This window comes from Microtus oregoni, unplaced genomic scaffold (assembly GCF_018167655.1).
Source record: "Microtus oregoni isolate MIOR12 unplaced genomic scaffold, Mior012 000011F_ref0000422, whole genome shotgun sequence".
NCBI lineage: Eukaryota > Metazoa > Chordata > Mammalia > Rodentia > Cricetidae > Microtus > Microtus oregoni.
This window is the reverse complement of record NW_024543070.1, coordinates 12253778-12277199: the sequence shown is the minus strand read 5'-3', so window position 1 is coordinate 12277199 and position 23422 is coordinate 12253778. Positions and strand designations below refer to the sequence as shown.

At 41.3% G+C, this 23422-nt stretch overlaps 1 protein-coding gene across 2 annotated transcripts in view; it reads left to right on the top strand.

Annotated features, from left to right (window-relative positions):
• The first annotated feature begins 1016 nt into the window (after nt 1-1016).
• The window catches only part of LOC121453334 (RNA-binding protein 27), a 72840-nt gene continuing 50434 nt past the window's right edge, over nt 1017-23422 (top strand). For both annotated transcript variants that reach the window (XM_041660027.1, XM_041660026.1), the window contains exons 1-2: nt 1017-1264; nt 17335-17453. In XM_041660027.1, coding sequence (XP_041515961.1) covers nt 1206-1264; nt 17335-17453 — 178 coding nt within the window. In that variant the 5' untranslated portion in view covers nt 1017-1205. The remainder of the gene's footprint in view (nt 1265-17334; nt 17454-23422) is intronic.

Sequence of the window (23422 nt, the reverse complement as noted above, 5' to 3'; positions counted from 1 at the left end):
TGGAACTAGACCAGGCTGGCCTCGAACTCACAGAGATTCGCCTGCCTCTGCCTCCCGAGTACTGGGATTAAAGACGTGCGCCACCACCGCCCGGCTTGCCATTATTTTTTTAAACTTTGTTTGTTAACCAAAATTCTCCCTGAAAAAACAGAGAGGGAGAGGGAGAGAGAAGGAGAGTTTTTTTTTTTTTTTTGGTTTTTTTTAGCGCTGGTGTAGTAGTGCATGCTTTTAGCCCCATTACTCAGGAGGCAGAGGCAGGCAGGTATCTTAGTTAGTGGCCAGCCTGCTTTACAGAAAGAGTTCCAGGACAGCCAGAGCTATACAGAAAAATCCCGTCTCAAAACAAACAACAGAGGGGGGGAGAGGGAGAAAGACGGGGAGAGGGAGGAAAAGAGAGAGAGAGAGAGAGAGAGAGAGAGAGAGAGAGATTCTGTGTAACTGAAACTTAGCAGAAAAAAAAAACCCACAAACCAAAAAAACAAAACAAAAACCAAAACACACAACAACAACAACAAAAACAGAAGCATGAGCACCGGTTATCAAAATGAGTGTGAAAGGGAGAAAAAAATTAGCAAGATCTTGCTTCTTTGCAATGTGTCCAACGTGAAAGCATTGCACATTGTGCTGCAGATTTACTACAGCTGAGTCATTTCGGGACACCGGAGTGAGTTTCCAGGAAAAAAAAAAAAAACGAGCGGAAGGAAGCTGGAAAAGGGGCTCTCCGGGTTCCCCCAGGCACTGCTAGCAGCATACACCGGTATTCCGGGCGTGGATGGCGGCATGGTTAAAAAAGGCGTCGCGGACCCTTTAAGAGGCACAGCACCTTCTCCAAGATACCATCTTGCACCGGGAGTTCACTGAACTCTCCACCTACCTTGCTAGGTCCCTCCGCCCTCACTGGATACGGCCGGCGGGCGGGGCGGGAGAGTCTTACGATTGGCCTGCCGCGCGCGGCCCTCTCTCGCCTATTGGTGCGTGCGCCCGTCACTTCACATTATCTCCCGCCCACTGGAGCCTCTGGGCTAGGTTGACTGGGGCTCTTGGGTTAGTTCCTGTTAGGCCCCGGCCCAGGGAGTAGGTGAAGTCTCTAAGATGCCCGGTGGGTCAGGGCACCCGGAGCTGTGAGGGAACGTGAGGCGGCGGCGAGCGGAGACCCGCGGCGGGCCTTAGGAGGAGCGGCGGCCCGAGCCCGCCTTCCCTGCACCATGCTCATAGAGGATGTGGATGCCCTCAAGTCCTGGCTGGCCAAGTTACTGGAGCCGATGTGAGTGCGCCGGGCCGCGCCGGACCGGCGGCATGGGCGTTGGGGACCCGCGGGGGCGTGGGGGAGGGGAGGCGGGAGTCGGGGCCGCCCGCCTGGTACTCGTCCACGGTGTAGTGAGGTGAGGAGGGAAGGGGCCGGGCACGGGCGGCGGGGGTTCCCCGAGTACCCGGGGAGCCGGCCCGGGCTGCAGGCCGGCGGGAGACTGAAGGACGCCGACCTGGGAGCAGGGGCGGGTGGCGCGGCTGTCGAGGGATTTTTAAATGTGTGAGCTGAGGTGCGGGACGGCGGAGCGGGTTGCAGGACTTTGCAAACAGTCCCCGGGAGCCCGGTGTCGACGGCCTTCTCGGGGTGCCGGGGGTCCTGAAGCTTAGCCGTCGTTGGGGGTGAGCGCCTAGGGGTGAGAACAGGGAAGAGGGCTGAAGTGAATGTGCGGGCATGGAAGGGTTTTGTTAAATTACGGGGAAGCTCGTGAGGATAAGAGCAAGGATACTGAGGGATTTTAAGGTGTTCCTGAGGAGTTGATGGCAGAATTGATTATTTTTTAGATACCGCAGGATGTTGGGGGAAGAGTCGAGATTTTTATGTCTGATTGAGGGTTGAAGGACTGATTAGTTAATAGTATGGATGATGAAGTTGAAGTGGGTAAAGTTGAAGCTTCTTTTTCTTCTTTTTTTTTTTCCCCCAGGTATTAGGAAAATAAAAGGGGCCCAAGAATAAATAAGGATCTTGTAAACATTTCGGAAAGATGACAGGGCAGCTGTAATTGGGGCGTAGGGTGACTGCTGAGGGACCAGGGGAACGAGAGACCTGTCCTCTCAAGACGTTTTGGGGAGTGTCAGTTGTGGACATACCACTGAGAGGCTTGACAGGGACAGCAGGGGCATCATCAACTTCTCGTTTTTAACTTTTAAGAAAGTAAAGGTTGTGTGGAGAGTTTGGGGATCCTCGGGGGTAGCTAGTCTCTGCCTGTGGGGAGGAAAGGATGGAAGGCAGGAGAGAGTCTTTGAAGAGAGCATGGGAAACCGAATGGGAGGGAACAAGAGCATTTCCTGCTCTCTCTCTCTCTCTCTCTCTCTCTCTCTCTCTCCCTCCCTCCTCTCCCCCATTACTGTTTTTGCCTACTCCTCCCCCTCCCCCCATGGTTCGAGGAGGAAAAAGGCGGGCCTTGAATCATGAAATCAGATTACCCTAGTAAGAAAGAAAGAAAGAGAGGAAGAGAGGAAGGAAGAAAAAAGGTTTTCAGGGGCTGGAACTGGGAAGTAGCCCCACAGGTATGGAGGAACTGTAAAGTTGAGGCTGTTGGGGGACATTGTCAGCTTGTTCTCATCATCTGTTATTTCCTCACCATCACCCTCTTCCCCCCCAAGAAACTTGGTTAACTAACTTTTTGTTTTTGTTTTGCTACTTTGTTTTTGGGGGCGGGGTGGGGGTGGGAAGGTACCTCAGGAGGAGGGTCATCCGTGGAGGATGGTAAAGGAGGCTGCGGACGGGGTGTTTGGATGTCTAGTTTGTTATTTGCCTTCTGGGAGTGAATGAATAGAGCATAGGGACAAATGAATGAGTAAATAATCGTGCAGTAAGGGCTTCTCAGGTTTAGATGAGTGGTCGTCCAGTTAGAATGAAAATGACTTCTGGGCATACTCGAAAGTTTGGTGGAATGTTTGCATCCCTTTTCTACAGTGGAAAGTTTTAGGGCACTAAGATGGAAATGGATTGTGATGTGCAATTTGGGAATAAGATAGAACTAGTCAGTTTTACTGTTGTGAAAAGAACTAAAAAAGGCGGGAAAGTCTATATGTTTTTAAAAATTAGTTATATTTTTCTTTTTTGGTTTTTCAAGACAGTATTTCTCCGTGGAGCCTGTCCTGAAACTAGCTCCGGAGATCAGGCTGGCCTTGAACTCACAGAGATCCACCTGCCTCTGCCCCTGAGTGCTGAGTAAAGGCTTGTGGTGCTACCACCTGTTTATTTTTCTTACCAACTCTTGAAAGGTCTGTTTTGAATGTCTGTTGTGTAGTAGCATTTCATTTGTGGGTTTTTTTTTTTTTTTTGGGTTTTTTTCAAGACAGGGTTTCTCTGTAGCTTTTTGGTGCCTGTCCCGGAACTAGCTCTTGTAGACCAGGCTGGCCTCGAACTCCCAGAGATCCGCCTGCCTCTGCCTCCTGAGTGCTGGTATTAAAGGCGTGCGCCACCACCGCCCGGCTCATTTGTATTTTAATAAATAAAGCTTTCTTGAAGATCAGAAAAGTAAGCCACACTGACCAGCCTTACTGACCAGGCAGCAATGACACACACCTTTAATCCCAACAGCCACACTAGTTTGCCATAGAAACCAGGTGGTAGTGCTGCATGCCCTTAATCCCAGAACTGGAGAGGATTATAAAGCAGGAGAGACAGCTCTCAGTCTCATTCTGAGATTCCTGGAGGCAGCATTTCCATTTCAGATTGAGGTAGAGCTAGTGACTGGCTGTTTTGCTTTTCTGACCTTCAGGTTGAACCCCAATTTCTGTCACTTGAGTTTTTATTAATTGTGCTTCAATGTTGTCTTTTCTTGCATTGTAGAACATTGAACCCAGGGCCAGACCAGCCCATCTTTTATTTTCTCCTCAATTTTCCCTGATAAGCTCTCATTCTCTTTGTTAGTAGAGATCTTGTGTACTGTCTTTTTAAAATTTGAAAGTATTAAATGTATGTTTTATGTCTCAGGTAGATAGTAACAACATTTAGCATTATAGCTTCTTTTTAGTTTTTTTTTTGTTGTTGTTTGTTTGTTTTTGTTTTTCGAGGCGGTTTTGCTGTAGCTCTCAAGCTCTTGTAGACCAGACTGGCCTTGAACTCACAAAGATCCACCTGTCTCTACCTCTGGTGTGCAGGGATTAAAGGCATACACCACCACAGCCAGGCTTAATTTAGTTTTTCTTTTTTTAAGTACCCTAAAAATGTATTACTGGGTAGTAATAGCACTAGCTAGTACTTTTTTTTTTTTCTTCTTCAAGATAGGGTTTCTCTTCACAGCCCGTGCTGTCTTTGAACTCTGTAGACCAGGCTGGTCTCCAATTTACAGGGATCTGCCTGCTTCTGCCTCTTGAGTGCTTGGATTAAAGACTTGCACAATCACTGACCAGTTCTTTTTTTTTTTTAAATATTTATTTATTTATTTATTTATTTATTATGTATACAATATTCTGTCTATGTGTATGCCTGAAGGCCAGAAGAGGGCACCAGACTTCATTGCAGATGGTTGTGAGCCACCATGTGGTTGCTGGGAATTGAACTCAGGACCTTTGGAAGAGCAGGCAATGCTCTTAACCACTGAGCCATCTCTCCAGCCCCTGACCAGTTCTTTTCTTTTTATTAAGGTAAACTTTAGTGTAAGAATGTCATCTTTCTTGCTAGTGATGTTTTTGTTAGGGTGTTTTTTTTCTTTTATCAACTGACAATTTTAATTATTCTGTGATCTTGATCGAAAATTATACTTTAAAATGAATGAGAGCTTGAGAGATGGCTCAGTGCTTAAGAGTATTTACTGCTCTTCCAAAGGACCTGAGTTTGTTTTCCAGAACCCTTGTAAAGTAGTTCAGTCTGTAACTTGGGCTCCAGAGGATTTAACATCTCTGGCATCTGAAGGTATCTGCGCTCAGATGTACATAACAAAATACAGACATACCCTACAAATAATTAAAAATATAATAAGGATAAATCTTCAAAAAACAAACGAATACTTGAAAGCTGGGCATGGCATTGTGCACTTGTAAGAGGCTGAGGCAAGAGATTGCCATGATTTCCAGGCTAGCTAGGACTGTGTAACAGAGACCTTGTTTCAAAAGAAGAACACCAACCAAACAAAAGATTACTTGAACTTAGTGTTAAAACTTGTTTTGTGTTGTTTTTTTCTTTTTCTTTTTTTTATTTATTTGTTATGTATACAATATTCTGTCTGTGTGTATGTCTGCAGGTCAGAAGAGGGCACCAGACCTCATTACAGAGCCACCATGTGGTTGCCGGGAATTGAACTCAGGACCTTTGGAAGAGCAGGCAATGCTCTTAACCTCTGAGCCATCTCTCCAGCCCTTGTGTTGTTTTTTTCAAGTCAAATTGAAACACACATCATTCTTTTTTTTTTTTTTTTTTTTTTTTTGGTTTTTCGAGACAGGGTTTCTCTGTGGTTTTGGAGCCTGTCCTGGAACTAGCTCTGTAGACCAGGCTGGTCTCGAACTCACAGAGATCCACCTGCCTCTGCCTCCCGAGTGCTGGGATTAAAGGCGTGCGCCACCACTGCCCGGCTACATCATTCTTTTTTTAAGATTTGTTTATTTATTAAGTATACAACATTCTGCCTCCCTGTATGCCTGCACACCAGAGGAGGGTGCCAGATCTCATTACAGATGGTTGTGAGCCACCATGTGGTTGCTGGGAATTGAACTCAGGACCTCTAGAAGAGCAGCCAGTGTTCTTAACTACTGAGCCAGCTTTCCAGCCTCTGTTTTGTGTTTTGAGATAGTATTTTTCTGTGTAGCTTGTAGCTCTGACTGGCCTGGCTTTTGTAGCCCACACTGGCCTCAAACTCCTGAAAATCCTATTGCCTTGGCCTCCTTGGTATTGGGATTAAAGTTACTCATTGAAGATTAGAAAAGAAAGACTTAGGCTGGTATTATATGTTAAACTTTGCAGCATATACTTTTTATTTATTTATTTATTTATTTATTTATTTTGGTGTTCTCTTCCCATATTTTTTTTTTAATTTATTTATTTATTAAGGATTTCTGCCTCGTCCCCACAACCGCTTCCCATTTCCCTCCCCCTCCCCCGATCAAGTCCCCCCCCCTCATCTGCTCGAAGAGCAATCAGGGTTCCCTGACCTGTGGGAAGCCCAAGGACTGCCCACCTCTATCCAGGTCTCGTAAGGTGAGCATTCAAACTGCCTAGGCTCCCACAAAGCCAGTACGTGCAGTAGGATCAAAAACCCACTGCAATTGTTCTTGAATTCTCAGTATTCCTCATTGTCCGCTATGTTCAGCTAGTCCGGATTTATCCCATGCTTTTTCAGACCTAGGCCAGCTGGCCTTGGTGAGATCCCAATAGAACATCCCCATTGTCTTAGTGTGTGGGTGCACCCCTCGTGGTCCTGAGTTCCTTGCTCGTGCTCCGTCTCCTTCTGCTCCTTATTTGGACCTTGAGATTTCTGTCCGGTGCTCCCGTGTGGGTCTCTGTCTCTGTCTCCTTTCATCGCCTGATGAAGGTTAATATTCCTGAGGATGCCTATGTGTTTGTCTTTGGATTCACCTTATCTAGCTTCTCTAGGAACATGAATTATAGGCTCAATGTCCTTTATTTATGGCTAGAAACCAAATATGAGTGAGTACATCCCATGTTCCTCTTTTTGGGTCTGGCTTACCTCACTCAGGATAGTGTTTTCTATTTCCATCCATTTGTATGCAAAATTCAAGAAGTCCTTGTTTTTTACTGCTGAGTAATACTCTAATATGTATATATTCCATACTTTCTTCATCCATTCTTCTGTTGAAGGGCATCTAGGTTGTTTCCAGGTTCTGGCTATTACAAACAATGCTGCCATGAACATAGTTGAGCATATACTTTTGTTGTATGATAGGGCCTCTCTTGGGTATATTCCCAAGAGTGGTATTGCTGGATCCAGGGGTAGGTTGATCCCGAATTTCCTGAGAAACCGAAACACTGCTTTCCAGAGTGGTTGCACAAGTTTGCATTCCCACCAGCAATGGGTGAGTGTACCCCTTTCTCCACAACCTCTCCAGCAAAGGCTATCATTGGTGTTTTTTATTTTAGCCATTCTGACAGGTGTAAGGTGGTATCTTAAAGTTGTCTTGATTTGCATTTCCCTGATCGCTAAGGAAGTTGAGCATGACCTTAAGTGTCTTTTGGCCATTTGAGCATATACTTTTTAATGTATGTTAAGCCCTGAGTTTGGTCTCCATCATATAAACATAAGCTAAATAAGAAAAAAAGACTAGCATCACTAATTAGACTTTAAGAATGTATCTCTCCTATGAAAGTTTTATTTTTAACTTATAGTATTGTTTTTAGAAAGAGCTGTTGATTAAAAAATAGTAAGTGCAAATGCCATATAGATTTTCATTCTTGGTACACTGTCATGGCTGACTACTTTTTGTCTAGAAAGTCTAAAAACATAATAAGTGATATGCTAATGTGGGTTGTGTTTGTAAATTTACTTATTTCACATTCTAGATTCAAGAGCACTTTTCATAGCAGATTGACATGTTATTACAACATAGCATTTCAGAGCAGTTAGTTGTCAGGCTTTGAGATAATGTACTTGCAGGTTGGAATCAGGCTATGGCTGAGTACATGAATTCTGTTGTACTTTTTTTTAAAAAGATTTTTATTTTATTTTATTTTATGGGTGTTTTGCCTACATGCATATCTGTGCACTCTGTGTCTTGTGCAGAGTGTGTTTGTCAGAGAGGTATTAGGTATTTTGGAATTGGAGTAGAGATGCTTGTGAGCCATCTAGGGTCCAGGAGAAGAGCAGCCAGTGTTCTTACCTGCTGAGCTATCTTTCCCACCCTGGAAGGAATAACCCTTTACCTCCCTTAGCTTGCTGGAGAAAGACCATTGCCACCATTTTTGATGGCAGTACACTAAAAGGGGAGGAAATCAGGTCAAAAAGTCACAGACAGACTATACTAACCGATCTTATATGGGATCCTTATTTTTCTTCACTTACAAAGAATTGTAGGGTCTGGAGAGATGGCTCAGCAGTTAAGAGCACTGGCTGCTTTTCCAGAGGTCCTGAGTTCAATTCCCAGCAACCACATGGTGGCTCACAACAATTTGTAATGAGGTCTGGTGCCCTTTTCTGGCCTGCAGGTATACATGCAGCCAGACACTGTATACATAGTAAATCTTAAAAAAAATCGCAGACATCCTTGTCAGACATATCATGTAGGCATTATGCATAAATTGTGATATTGTGCATCATTTGATCAGAAATTACTACTCATTTTAAGAAATTAATTTGTGTGTGTATGCATGTGTGTTTCTACATGTAGAATCCGAGTACAACTTGTAGGAGTCCATTTTCTTCCTCCTTGTCAGTTCCAGGGATCCAGTTCAGGTTATCATGTCTTGTTTGATGGGTGTCTTTCCCTGTTGACCCAAGTCTCTGGGGCCAAGTATTTTTATTATAGTGACAGACCTGCATTTCTACCTAAATAAATAAGATTTTGTCTTTCTTTTATAATACTGAGATTTGAAATCAGTTCCTTGTTCATTCAAGGTAAGCCCTCTATCACAGAGTTCTCAAATGGGAATTTTTAAGTATGTGTTGTTTCTTGTTTGGCTTATTGTAAAAATTTGACTTGATGTGTTTTTCTTTTTTCTTACCCCCCCCCCCCACCACCACTTCTTTTTCTTTTTGACAAATCTTACTATATAGCACATGCTGGCCTGTTTTTCACTGTTGCCCAGAGTGGCCTTCAATTTACTCACAATCCTGTCTTAGAATAAGTGCTTTGATTACAGGTTGTATGACATTGGTGTATGGTTTTGTTTGTTTGTTTGTTTGTTTTGGTTTTGCTTTGATTTTTTTGAGACTGGGTTTCTCTGAATAGCTTTAGAGCCTGTCCTAGAACTCACGTTGTAGACCAGGCTGGCCTCCAACTCACAGAGATTGACCTGCCTCTGTCTCCCAAGTGCTAGAATTAAAAGGCGTGTACCACTACATCCAGCGACTGGTGGGGTTTGTAAACTTCTTGGATATGTCTGTGTATTATAATAGAACATTGTTGTGTGAATCAGGGCAGTTAGCTTCTACTTACGTATATCTGTCTAATTTTGATTTTTCAGATATTATCTTTCTTCTCTTAAATATTAGCCTTTTCCCCTACTTTGCAAACATAGTATGGTAATAGTGCAGACTGTCAAAAGTGCTTTGTGTTCTTCAGGCACTCTGTACCATACAGTTTGTGTTTTTGAAATATGAAGCTACACTAAGCTTTGCAGATATTTTGCTTATTAATGTTGGGTGCCACTGCCATCTTTAATAAATATTCATTTGTCATGTGTATAACATAGTCTTTGCCTCATTGCGATCTTATAAGTAAGAATAGGAGTTGTGGGGCTGGAGAGATGGCTCAGAGGTTAAGAGCACTGGCTTTTCCAGAGGTCCTGAGTTCAATTCCCAGCAATCACATGGTGGCTCACAACCATCTATAATGAGATCTGGTGCCTTCTTCTGGTGTGCAGGCGTACATGCAGGCAGAACACTGTATGCATAATAAATAAATAAATCCTTAAAAGTAAAGAATAGGAGTTGCTAGTGAAAGTCATGGACTTGGCGTGTAGTTCCTGTGAGTTTGGGCAATTTCAGAGTCTTCAAACTATAATAGGAAATATGTTATTTTAGTGTATGATGGAAAGGGTAGCAAAAGCTGCAAGAGTAGGATTATTTCATTAGTTCCTATTTATTGATTCAGTAGTCATGGCAGGCATGGTTTACATCCTGGAGTAGACTGGCAATTCTTAGGACATTAAACTCTGACTAGTTATCACTGTAGTTCCTCAAGTGGGAAGAAACATGAGCTATTGGTCACTAGGCCTGATCTTCTGGTAAATAAACTAGTAGGGTGTAATGAGTATTTGGGACACTATTCTTGGGATGGAGAAGTATTCCTAATTTTTTAAGGTACTCTAGTGGCTTCACAGAATTCTTGTGCCTATAGCATGGCATGAGACTTGTTTAAGGTGATGTTCACCGGCTTAGAGAACGGGTTATTTTCCAGAGGACTTGTTGACATATTTTGGTGTACCAAGTAAGAGCATACTTGATCTTATATTCTTGTTCTGCTTCCTGAATATCTCGGACTTCATTCTTCCCGGCTTAATAACTACAGGCTAGAAGCCAGAAGTTGCCTTTATAGCCCTGAGTTTCCTCTCACTGTGTTCTCTCATTCTTTTGCAGTGTTGTTGCTTTCATAGTTATTGCATGTCTTTTTGTACCATATGTGATTCTGTTCTGTAATTCTTTTTCATAGTCATGTGACTTGAAGAGCAAGGTCTGTTTTACTCAGAGTAATCAAAGTCATCAAACAAGAGACTTGGGTGGTACTAAGTGGTGATGGTGTATGCCTTTAATCCCAACATTTGGGAGGCAGAGGCAGGCAAATCTCTGATTTCGAGGCCAGTTTGGTCAGCAGAGCAAGATCCAGGACAGCCAGGGTTACACAGAGAAACCCTGTCTTAAAAAATCAAAAAATAGTTGATATTTAATTAATAGTAAATGTTGAAGCGAATGAACAGCCTTATGTGTATATTTCGATTGCTTAACAATTAGAAAATTAAGTTTGGACTGGGAGTGCAGCTTAGTGATAAAGTAATGCAGAGGGCCTTGGGTTTGAGTCCCAGCATTAAAAAGATTTGTTTTTTGCTAATTTAACTTTGTGGATATATTTAACTAGTGGTACCTAGGATCTACGTTTCAGATATCAAAATTGCATTTGGAACTGACGGATGTGTATGGTCATGCATATTATCACAAACATAAACAAAACAAATCTGGAGGGTATCTCTTCCATATATACTTTCGTGAAAACTCCTAATTAAGAGTAAGATAAGAAAGAAAGAAAGGGTAAGTTGAAGCCAGGCATAGTGGTGCCTTTAGTCCCACCATTTAGGAGACGCAGGCAGGGTCATCTCTTGTAAGTTCCAGGACAGTCTGTTCTTCATAGTGAGTTCCAGGACAGTCAGGGTTACATAGTGAAACCTGTCTCAAAAACAAAAACAAAAAACAACCAACAAAGACTAGGATGAGTGAGGTGTTGTGCACTCTTTTAATCCCAGCACTTGGGAGTTCAAGGCCAGCATGATGGCTGTGTGGCGAAACCCTGTCTCAAAAAAGGGGTGTGGGTAAAGTGAGAGGAAAGTATTACAGTCTTGATGTTTTAATGCCACCCAGAGTTCATGTGTTGAAACTTAATCCCCAATGTGAGGGTAGTAAGAGCTGAAACCTTTATTAGTGCGCTATAGAAAATAAAATTATCAGTGTTTATTTTCAGTTTCTCCTTTATGAAGGAACTTTGTAGCTGTAAGCACTCACTGTGAAATTTTCTAGCTTAATTTCTAATTGACATTACATCGGGAAAGCATTTTCATATTTGTGCATTACTTTTATAGCCATCACTGTGCATGCCTAATATTTCCTATATCTGATAGTCAGAGTGGTTTCCCTGACTGTTATTACTATTTGGTTAGAAATAATGTTGTCTCTATAATAAACAGATTTTTTTTTAGTGTTTAAGTCTTTTCAGTGTTTACCTTTGTTTCTTCTGTCTAGTTTTTAGTAAATATGATTATTGGTGACTGTTAATACACATTAGGAGTAAGCGGCCTTTTCCCTATGATTCATTAACACTTTATTTATTAGTGGTCTTATCTCTGAAACAGAGATCACACTAAGAAGCTAAAATCAGGCCCATGTTAACAAAAATGTAGATTTTGTCCAAGTGGAAGGAGGTTACTAGACTTTGTCTTCTTCCTGAAGCAAAAAATGTAATGACTTTTTAGTAGTATCAAAGGTAGGACCTTTACTTTTTCATCTGGGATTAGCATATGTCTGAAATCTGAAGCTGGTGCCTTAGCTGTACAGATAGTAATGTCTACAAATAGAGAATTCATCAAAAGAGAAAAGAATTGAAATTTGAGGGCTTTGTAGATGTTTGTAGGTCAGTATTTTTGTTAGCCTTTTCTAGTGAAAATTCTGATTTATTTTTTTCTCTCTTTTCTTTTATAATACTGGGGATTTGAACTTAGGTAATCACCACTGAGCTATAGCCCCAACTTTTTAGTTTTATTTTGAGATAGGGGTTCACTAAGTTGCCTAGGCTGTTAGTTCACTCTGTATTCCAGGAAGGCCTTGAAATTATAATCCCTATGCCTCAGCATCTCAGATAGCTGGGACTTCAGGACTGAATCAACAGGTCTGTTGTGTAACTGATCTTGTTTTCTAAGATGACTTAAAGTTTATTAAAAATGTCTTATATTGTATAGGATATGAATTTTAATGAGTCCTCATATTGGTAACACAGTTTTTGAAATTTTCTTTTGTTGATTGTTATTGCAGTTAAAGGTTGAGACTTGTAACATTAATTTGTCTTGCAGATATATGTTAGAAAAGTATATGTGATATGAAATATATTTTACTTGCATGGAGTTACAGCCTAGTTTTACTTCCCAAGGAGGGTTCTCTGCCTAATCTTTTAAAACGTTTTAAAAATTAATCTTATTCGTGTGTGTACATTGTATGTATGTGTGTTATATGGGCATTGAACTCAGCTCATCAAACTTGGCAGCAAAGGCTGTCACCCACTGAGCCATCTCACTTAGCCCTTCTCTTGAGTGGAACATTTAGTTGCCTTGCAGATTTACAATTTCAGTGTTAGTTTTTTTTTTTAAATCAATTTATTTGTTTGTTGTTTTTAGGCAAGTTCTTCTGTGTAACCTTAATTGGCCTGGAACTCACTATGTAGACTAGGCTGGCCTGTAACTCAGCGATCCACCTGTTTCTGCCTCTAGGCCCCTCTTATTTCTTTCTGCCTCTCCTCTGCTTCTCCATCTCTCCCTCTCTTCTCTGCCTCTCCCTCTCTCCCCACTTCTCTTTCTCCTCTGCCCCACCTCACTTTCCATTGCCTTTCCCTTTTTCCTCTGCTTCTCCTCTCCTCTGCCTCTTCATCTTTCTGTCTCTTCTGCTTCTGGAATGATGGTTGTTTGTTTTTTGAAACAATGTTTCTTATAGCTAAACTGAATTTGACCTCTGATCTTGTACTCCTGTCCTGCCTCCACCTACAGAGCCCTGGAGCATGTGCCACCATTTCCAGTCCAATGTAATAATCTAAGATATATATTAGTAACTTTTGTAACCTTTTTAACAGAAACCCATCTTTTTCTGGGAAATATACATGTTTAATATAGTTATAGATGCAAAAAAATTTAAAATTTCTTTCTAAGCTGTGCTGTATCAGTGGTCAAGCAGAATATATGAACTTGGTTCTGTAAAAGTGCTAAAGGCTTTGTGTACTGTTGTTGCATACTACTCATGGATCAGGAAGGGAAAATCATTTTAGTAGGAAAAGGATGACTTAGGGTAGGAAAAAGGGTCTTAGGTTGTTTCTGTGATACAGTTCTGGAAATTCTCTTGGGCTACTACTAGCTTAAGTATCGTACCATGCTATTGTGTTATTGTGAATCTTTGAAAATTATGTAGTAGGAGTTGCTGTGTTGAAGGGATGAGTAAGACTTCAGAAAGGTCTGAATAGTTTCAGCACAAGACCCCCAAATGTCTTTGTTTCTTTCATCTTTCACATAGTGTGACTTAGTGTTTCAGACTGATGATTTCCTTGATAGCCCACTTTATTGGCACATATTGGGAGATAATAGATTTGAATGCTCTTCTTATCCCTTTGAATGTAGTATGTATTTGTATTCAGTGTATGAGTCTACCCTACACTGTTATTTATTTATATTAAACAATTATTTAAACTGTGATTACCTTTCCTAGAGTATTCTACTTTTTAAACTATTCACCCTAATTTTTAGCATTATTACATTGAAATGTGTTTTCTGAGATCTAGAAGGAAGTATGTGGTACATGCCTATAAATCTAGTAGTGAAACAGGAGGACAGATACAAGTTTGAGGCCAGCTTGGGCTGCATTGTGAGATCCAGGCTAGCATGGGCTAGATATTGATAACTTGTTTTAATCTCCCTAAAATGTGTTTCATCAAAAACTGCTCAATTCTGTATTTGTCTTTTAGTCTGAATACTAAATTATGTCAAAGGTACTTGGGTTTGTTTAACCCAGTAACTGGATGTTTTACCTGTTTCTGACTATAAACTTCATATTCTTTTTTGATTTGTTTTGTCTTTTGAGCAGGGTCTCTAAATAGCCCTGGCTGTCCTAGAACTCACTCTGTAGACCAGGCTGGTGTTGAACTCACAGACATCTGCTGGCCCCTAAATTAAAGGTGTAAGCCACCAAACTGGGCTTCGTAGTCTCTTACTCAGAATTATGCTTGTCAAGTATTGAGACTAAAGATGTTTTGATAATACCAGAAAAAAAATAACGTTGCCATTTTCTGCCACATTTATTTGTTTACTTAAATATTTTATGCTTATGAGTTTTGCGTGTACGTGTGTGTGTGTGTATGTGTGTGCACATCTTGTGGTACCTGCAGAGACCAGAAATAGGAGTTGAATACCCTGGAACTAGAGTTGCAGTGGTGACTACCATGTGGGTGTTGGGAATCAGACCCAGGTCTTCTAAAAGAGAAGTACATATTCTTTTGTTTTGTTTTGTCTTTCTTTTTTGAGACACGGTTTCTCTGTGCAACAGCCCTAGCTGTCCTGGAACTAGCTCTGTAGAACAGGCTGACCTCAAACTCACAGAGATCTGCCTGCCTCTGCTGGGGTTAAAGGGTGTACCATCACCACCCAGCTTGAGAAATACATATTCTTAACCACTTAACCATTTCTTCAATCCCTTATTTATGTTTTTGTATCCTTTTTATCTGTGTTAGAGACGATCCTTATCCATGACTGGTAAGATGGCTTAGCAGGTAAAGATGCTGGCCACCAAACACCAAGCCTCTTAACCTGAGTTCATTGAGTCCCTAGAGCCTATGTGTTGGGAGGGGCGTGTTGGGAGGGAGAGAACCGATTTCCACATGTTGTCCTCTGATCCCCACAGGTATGTATGTACACACACACGCGCGCGCACACACACACACACACACACGTAAATATTTAAACAAGAAGAGTATCTGTGTTGGCTGATTTGTGTCAACTTGTTACAAACTGGAATCATCAGAGGGGAAGAAGCCTCTGTTGAGAAATCCTCCATGATTTCCAGCAGTAAGGCATTTTCTCAATTAGTGATCAATGGTGGAGGGCCCAGCCCATGGTCGGTGGTCCCATCTCTGGGCTGGTGGTCCTACTAGGTTCTATAAGAAAACAGGCTGAGCAAGCCACAGGGAACAAGCCAGTAAGAGCTGCTCCTCATGACTTCTGCATCATCTGCTTCCAGGGTCTTGTCCTGTTTGAGTTCCTGTTCTGACTTTATTCAATAATGAACAGAGCAATATGGAAGTGTAAACCAAATAAACCCTTCTCCACAACTTGCTTTTTGGATATGGTGTTTCATCACAGCAATAGAAACCCTGAGTTTACCTTCCTTCCTTTCATTTTTTTTTGAGACAGGGTTTCTCTGTGTACCCCTGGCTGTCCTGGAACTAGCTCTGTAGACCAGGTTGACCTCTGCTTTTGAAGTACTGGGATTAAAGCTTTGCACCACCACTGCCCAGCTGACTTTCTTTTTAAATTTTGTATTATTGTAATATGCAAATAATAATACATATTCATTCTTAGTACACTTTGACCTTTGCTTCTGATTTTGTAAATAGCTCTGTGTTTTATAAAATTGATATTGACTATATTTTTTCTTTTTTAGAGTTAGGTGCATAGTCTGTTGTCTCTGTCTCTCTCTAGAATTAGGTACATGGTCTCTCTCTCTCTGAATATGTGTATGTGGAAGCCAGAGGTCAACATCAGGTGTTCTTCCTCTTTCCTGCTCTACCTCATCTCTTACTGAAATTTGCTGATTGGCATGCTCGGATTACAGACACACTGTTACCTCCAACTTAGGTGTGTGCTAGGGATCCGAAGTCAGGTCCTCGTTCTGTGCTGTAAGGACTTTCCCAGTCTCTAGGTGTGTGGCTTTAAAGAATCACCCTTCCTTAAGACAATGTTGGCAATGAAGAAAAGTTTTGCTCTTTTACTAATATGTAGGCTTTTGTTTAGTTGCTTATTTGTTTTAAGATAGTTTGCTTGGCCCAGTGTGTCCCTGAATTCAATGTGATCTTTCTGCCCTGGTCTCCCAAATTCTGGAATTATAGGTTTGAACCATCATTTCTGAAGTAGAGGTACTAGTTTTTCTTTTGTTGGGAAATGTGATTGACAGTCATAAGTTGAAATGTCTTAAGCTTTCTGTTTGACAAAGGAAGCCTAAGAATTGTCAAACAAGATTATATTGAATAGCATTTATACAAATTGGATCACTTTGCTTACACAATGACTACTATCCTCCTGAATGTTCATTTTACTTTAGTAAGAACAAGGCATGGTAGCACACACCTTCATTTCTAGCAGGCAGAAGCAGGAGGAGTTGAGGCCATACATAACATCCAGATGAGTGAAATCCAGTCTCAGAAATAAAACAAACAAAAAACGCTTTGAGGCCACATTAGGTATGTGTTACTTAAATATGCATGTATTAGGAGATCTAGTCTATTTTTAAAATACATACATATGTAATTGATTTTATGTACATATATATATCAACATGTAAACTTCTAGTTTGATATGACATAGATCAAATATTATGTCTGACAGATTGGTGAGGAATCAGCAAGCCAGAATCATGTGATCTCTGGCATAGGAGGTGTTTTGAGTATCAAAACAAATGAAGGTTCTTTCTACCACCTTTCAAGCACTTGTATACATGTTTTTAGCTCTTGGAGCTTTCTTTTGCTTGCAGCTGTGAAGTAAACTAACCAGTAATGACTAAAGAACAGGCTGTGAGGTTAATAGTAGGTTGAAAAGCTGATTTGGGATGTTGGTCCCTGTGGCTCTAGGGTAAGATACTCTGAGAAGAGGAATAATCTGTCCATCACTTTCCCTTCCTTGTTTTTTTTTTTCCCACTGGTCACATGAAACTGGGGGTGTTATTGGTGCCAGCAGTTTAGGGGTTACCCTTTCCCTGTTGCTTCCGAGAAAGCAAATAAAAATGTCCTGATTCAATGTTCTTATTCTTACTAGAACCTTGGAAACAGTAGGCAAAGTAATTATTAAGTAAACAGAAAAGGAAAATCTCACTTGGAGAACATAAATGCTGCTTGTTACAATAGCTGCCTGTGTTTGAAGTCACTTTAAATCTTTGATTTTCTAAAATGGGTAATTTCATTAATAACATCACTGTTTACAACCAGTGTTTTACAATTTTAATTTTCTCTTTGTCTAACTAGATGTGATGCTGACCCTTCAGCCCTAGCCAACTATGTTGTAGCACTGGTCAAGAAGGACAAACCTGAGAAGGAATTGAAAGCCTTTTGTGCTGATCAACTTGACGTCTTTTTACAAAAAGGTAATTTTTGTGGGCCTATAAGTATTTTAGGCAAATATTTCTAATTTAAAACTTCCTAAAAGCAGCCAGGACTGCTGACACATGGCTGTAATCCCAACAGTTGGGAGACTGAGGCAGGAGAATTGTGGGTTTGAGGCCAACCTGGGCTTATCTACAGAATTTCAGGTCACTTGTACAGAGCAAGACCCTGTCTTAACAAAACAGAAGCAACACAACCAAACTTCATGAAGGCATGAGCTTAGGGGGGAAAACATTTGGGAATTTGTGTGTAGTCCTTCCTTGCATACTGCCATGTTAATCTCTGTATCATTCTAATTTTACTGTATGTGTCTATGAAGTGAGACACTTTTCAGTAAAGTAGTAAGGGTCCTTTCAGTACTTTAATATGCCCATTCAGAATGCTTACTTATTTGTTATGTGTTTAGGAAGGACAGGTTCTTCCCGTCCTTCTTTGTTTCTTTCCTATATTGAGACAGTGGCTCTAATACTTGTTAGATTCCTTGCAGCTTTTGGTAATATTTAGTTGATGATTGAGGGCTATTTAATGCTACTTGAAGTTGCTTTCTAGTGCTTTTGTATGTGTGTGTGCACACGCCCATGTATATATATATATAATATATATATATATATTATATTTATAATCACACATGTGCAGTGGGTACACATAAGTACTTTTGGTGAAAAAGAGGTCAACTCTGGTGTCATTTCTCAGGAACCTTCCATCTTGTTTTTTTGAGTTTGTATCATTGGTCTAAAACTTGCAAAGTAGGCTAGGTTGGCTGACCAGCAAGCCCCCAGAAATCTTCCTTCTCCAGTACTGTGGCTGCAAATAAGTGTCACTATGGCATGGATTCTGGGTTCAAATTCAGGTTTTTACACTTGTATAAGAACTATCTCCCCCAGGGCTGGAGAGATGGCTCAGAGGTTAAGAGTACTGGCTGCTCTTTCAGAGGTCCTGAGTTGAATTCCCAGCAATCACATGGTGGCTTACAACCATCCATAATGAGATCTGGTGCCCTCTTCTGGCCTGAAGGCATGCCGGCAGAACACTGTATACATAATAAATAAATAAAAAAAAAATCTTTTTTTTTTTTGAGACATTTCTCTTTTTAATATTTACTCACATAAATCTATAAATCTCCATCTTAGAATTTGCTAAGATGTGTTCACAATTTTGGCATGTTATTTTTTTTTTTTTTTATTGAGAAAAGGAAAAAGAAAGTATCCGCCTCCTCCCAGCCTCCCATTTCCCTCCCCCTCCTCCCACCCTTCTCCCCTCCCCCAAACTCCTCTCCCCCTCCCTCTCCAGTCCAAAGAGCAGTCAGGGTTCCCTGCCCTGTGGAAAGTCCAAGGTCCAACCCCCTCCGTCCATGTCTAGGAAGGTGAACATCCAAACTGGCTAGGCTCCCACAAAGCCAGAACATGAAGTAGGGTCAAAACCCCGTGCCATTGTCCTTGGCGTCTCATCAGCCCTCATTGTTCGCCATGTTCAGAGAGTCCAGTTTTATCCCATGCTTTTTCAGTCACAATCCAGCTGGCCTGGGTGAGCTCCCAATAGATCAGCCCCATTGTCTCAGTGGGTGGGTGCACCCCTCGTGGTCCTGACTTCCTTGCTCATGTTCTCCCTCCTTCCGCTCCTCATTGGGACCTTGGGAACTCAGTCCAGTGCTCCAGTGTGGGTCTCTGTCTCTATCTCCATCCATCACCAGATGAAGGTTCTATGGTGATATGCAAGATATTCGTCAGTATTGCTATAGGATAGGGTCATTTCAGGTTCCCTATCCTCCGCTGCCCAAGAGACTAACTGGGGACATCACCATGGGCTCCTGGGAGCCACTCTAGGTTCAAGTCTCTTGCCAACCCTAAGGTGGATCCCTTAACTAAGAATTCTGCTTCTGTGCTCCCCTGTCCAACCTTCCTTTATCCCAATCCTCCTGTTTCCCCAAGTTCCCCCCATCCTTCCCTTCTCACTTTTCTCTCCCCATCTCCCCTTACCCCCATCCCACCCCACCCCCAAGATCCCAATTTTCTCCCAGGCAATTTTGTCTACTTCCCTTAGCCAAGAGGATAACTATATGTTTTTCCTTGGGTTCACCTTCTTATTTAGCTTCTTTAGGTTCACCAATTGTAGTCTCCGTGACCCTTATTTATGGCTAGAAACCAATTATGAGTGAGTACATCCCATGTTCATCTTTTTGGGTCTGGGATTCCTCACTCAGGATAGTGTTTTCTATTTCCATCCATTTGCATGCAAAATTCGAGAAGTCATTGTTTTTTACCGCAGCGTAGTACTCTGGTGTGTATATATTCCATACTTTCTTCATCCATTCTTCCATTGAAGGGCATCTAGGTTGTTTCCAGGTTCTGGCTATTGCAAATAATGCTGCTATGAACATAGTTGAACAAATGCTCTTGTCATATGATAGGGCATCTCTTCGCTATATTCCCAAGAGTGGTATTGCTGGGTCCAGGGGTAGGTTGATCCCGAATTTCCTGAGAGACCGAAACACTGATTTCCACAGTGGCTGCACAAGATAGCATTCCCACCAGCAATGGATGAGGGTACCCCTTCCTCCACAGCCTCTCCAGCAAAGGCTATCCTTGGTGTTTTTGACTTTAGCCATTCTGATAGGTGTAAGATGATATCTCAAAGTTGTTTTGATTTGCATTTCCCTGATTGCTAAGGAGGTTGAGCATGACCTTAAGTGTCTTTTGGCCATTTGAACTTCTTCTGTTGAGAATTCTCTGTTCAGTTCAGTGCCCCATTTTTTAATTGGGTTACTTAGCATTTTAAAGTCTAGTTTCTTGAGTTCTCTATATATTTTGGAGATCAGACCTTTGTCTGTTGCGGGGTTGGTGAAGATCTTCTCCCAGTCAGTAGGTTGCCTTTGTGTCTTAGTGACAGTGTCCTTTGCTTTACAGAAGCTTCTCAGTTTTAGTAGGTCCCATTTATTCAATGTTGCCCTTAATGTCTGTGCTGCTGGGGTTACACCTAGGAAGCGATCTCCTGTGCCCATCTGTTGTAGGGTACTTCCCACTTTCTCTTCTATCAGGTTCAGTGTGTTCGGGCTGATATTGAGGTCTTTAATCCATTTGGACTTGAGTTTTGTGCATGGTGATAGATATAGGTCTATTTTAATTCTTTTACAGGTTGACATCCAGTTGTGCCAGCACCATTTGTTGAAGATGCTTTCTTTCTTCCATTGTATACTTTTAGCTCCTTTATCGAAAATGAGGTGTTCATAGGTTTGTGGGTTAAAATCCGGGTCTTCTATACGATTCCATTGGTCGACTTCTCTGTTTTTATGCCAGTACCACACTGTTTTCATTACTGTAGCTCTGTAATAGAGTTTGAAGTCAGGGATGGTAATGCCTCCAGAAGATCCTTTATTGTATAGGATTGTTTTGGCTATCCTGGGTTTTTTGTTTTTCCATATAAAGTTGATTATTGTCCTCTCCAGATCTGTGAAGAATTTTGATGGGATCTTGATGGGGATTGCATTGAATCTATAAATTGCCTTTGGTAGAATTGCCATTTTTACTATGTTGATCCTCCCAATCCAAGAGCAAGGGAGGTCCTTCCATTTTCTGGTATCCTCTTCAATTTCTTTCTTCAATGTCTTATAGTTCTTGTCAAATAGATCTTTCACTTCCTTGGTTAGATTTACCCCAAGATATTTTATGCTGTTTGTGGCTATCATGAAAGGTGATGCTTCTCTGATTTCCCTCTCTGCTTCCATATCCTTTGTGTATAAGAGGGCGACTGATATTTTGGAGTTGATCTTGCATCCTGCCACATTACTAAAGGTGTTTATCAGATGTAGGAGTTCTTTGGTGGAGTTTTGGGGGTCGCTTATGTGCACTATCATATCATCTGCAAATAACGAAAGCTTAACTTCTTCCTTTCCAATTCGAATCCCCTTGATCCCATTATGTTGTCTTATTGCTATTGCTAGAACTTCAAGGACTATATTGAAGAGGTATGGCGAGAGTGGACAGCCTTGTCGTGTTCCTGAGTTTAGCGGGATGGCTTTGAGTTTCTCTCCGTTTAATTTGATGTTAGCTGTCGGTTTGCTGTATATAGCTTTTATTATATTTAGGTATGACCCTTGTATCCCTAATCGCTCCAATACTTTTATCATATACAGAACACTGTATACATAATAAATAAATAAATAAAATCTTAAAAAAAAAAGAACTATCTCCCCATCCCGGAAACTATGTACTCTTGCTGTTAATATAATACAGAGAACCTAATGTTCTTGCTCTCTTGGCTGCGGTATCTTGAGGTCCAAGAAGAATGAGTATGATTCTCTTCTTTTTGTACCTTTAACTTCCCATTTTCAGTTGGACATGAGGTGCTTGCCTATGACTCAACACTTGGGAGTTGGAAGCAGGAGGATCAGAAGATCAGTTGCCCTTTACTTCATAGCCTGGGCTGTCTTTTTACCAACATCCTCCAACCAAACAGAAATTGCAGGAAGTTTTTCTTGCTGTTTCCTTGATAGTTCCTGCCCTATCCCACCCTTACCCAGTCTTCCTCTACACCACACTGCCCACCTCTCTGTCTTTGAACGTCAGTGAGCGTGTCCTTACTCAGAGCCCTTGGCTGTGTTTTTTGTTTGCCTGGAAGATTCTTTCTCATGTCCTTTTGATTTCTTCAAATGTCGTCTTGACAGCTTTCCCCAGTGTAGTTTGTATAATGTGGTTGTCCCATATTCCAGTTACCCTTTCCTCCTCTCAGTGATGCTCTATTCCCTTTTTTTTTTTTAGCTTTTATTTATTATATATAGTATTCTGTCTGCATGTACACCTGCATGCCAAAAGAGAGTAGCAGATCTCATAATGGTTATGAGCCACTGTGTGGTTGCTGGAAATTGAACTCAGGACCTCTGGAAGAGCAGCCAGTGTTCTTAACATCTGAGCCATCTGTCCATCTCCAGCCTGCTTTATTCCCCTTTTAAGAAAGACTCTCACTATATATCCCTGGCTGACTTTAAACTCATAACATCTGCTTGCCTTGTGTCTCCCGAGTACTGGGATTAAAGGCAGGTACCACCATGCCCAAGTGCCTTATTTTTTTCATGGCACTTGTTACACCCTATATATTTGCCAGTTTATCTGCTTTTTCTTTGTTTGCTTTTCCTTTTCTTGAAACCAACAGCATTTGTTATATAGATTTTGAAAAATTGCATTCATTTATTTATTTTGTATGTGTATATGTGCCATAGCATGCATTTGGAGGTCAGAGGACAACTTTCAGGAGTGGTTTCTTTCCTACAATGTGGGTCATGGAGATTGGAGTTAGGTCAGCAGCTTTGTGGTAATGGCCTTTACTCATTAAACCCACTCATTAGCCCTATTTTTTGTTTTCATCCATCCATCCATCCATCCATCTATCCATCCATCCATCCGTATTGAACTGTCTTTCAAATTACAAAAGAGGTATGTGTGAAAATACAAGAGTATGAAGAAAGTTGTTTATAAAATGTTTTGAAGAGTCTTAATTTATTACCTTAAAGTTATATGTTACAGTCAACAAGTTAACAGTTTTATTTTTTTCTTATGTGTTTCATTGTTGATAGGGACTCATATAGCACAGGGTATTCTTGAACTTGTCATGTATTAGAAGATGACCTTAGACTTTTGTGAACTCCTGTTCTTGCCTCTACCTCTGTAATACTGGGATTGCAGGCATGACTCACTAAGCTTGGCTTACTGTTGATTAAACCCGGGATTTTCTACATAGTGAACACTCAACTACATCTCCAACTATATTTTTAGTTTTTTAAAAGTTATTTTATACAAATGAGTGTTTTGCTTGCACATATGTCAGTGTGTTGTGTGCCTGCCTGGTGCCTGTAGAGGCCACTACAGGTTTCCAGCTCCCTTGGAACTCAGTTATGGGTGGTTATGAGCAGCTATGGGGTTTCTGGAACCAAACCTGACTCTTCTGTAAGAGCAGCAAA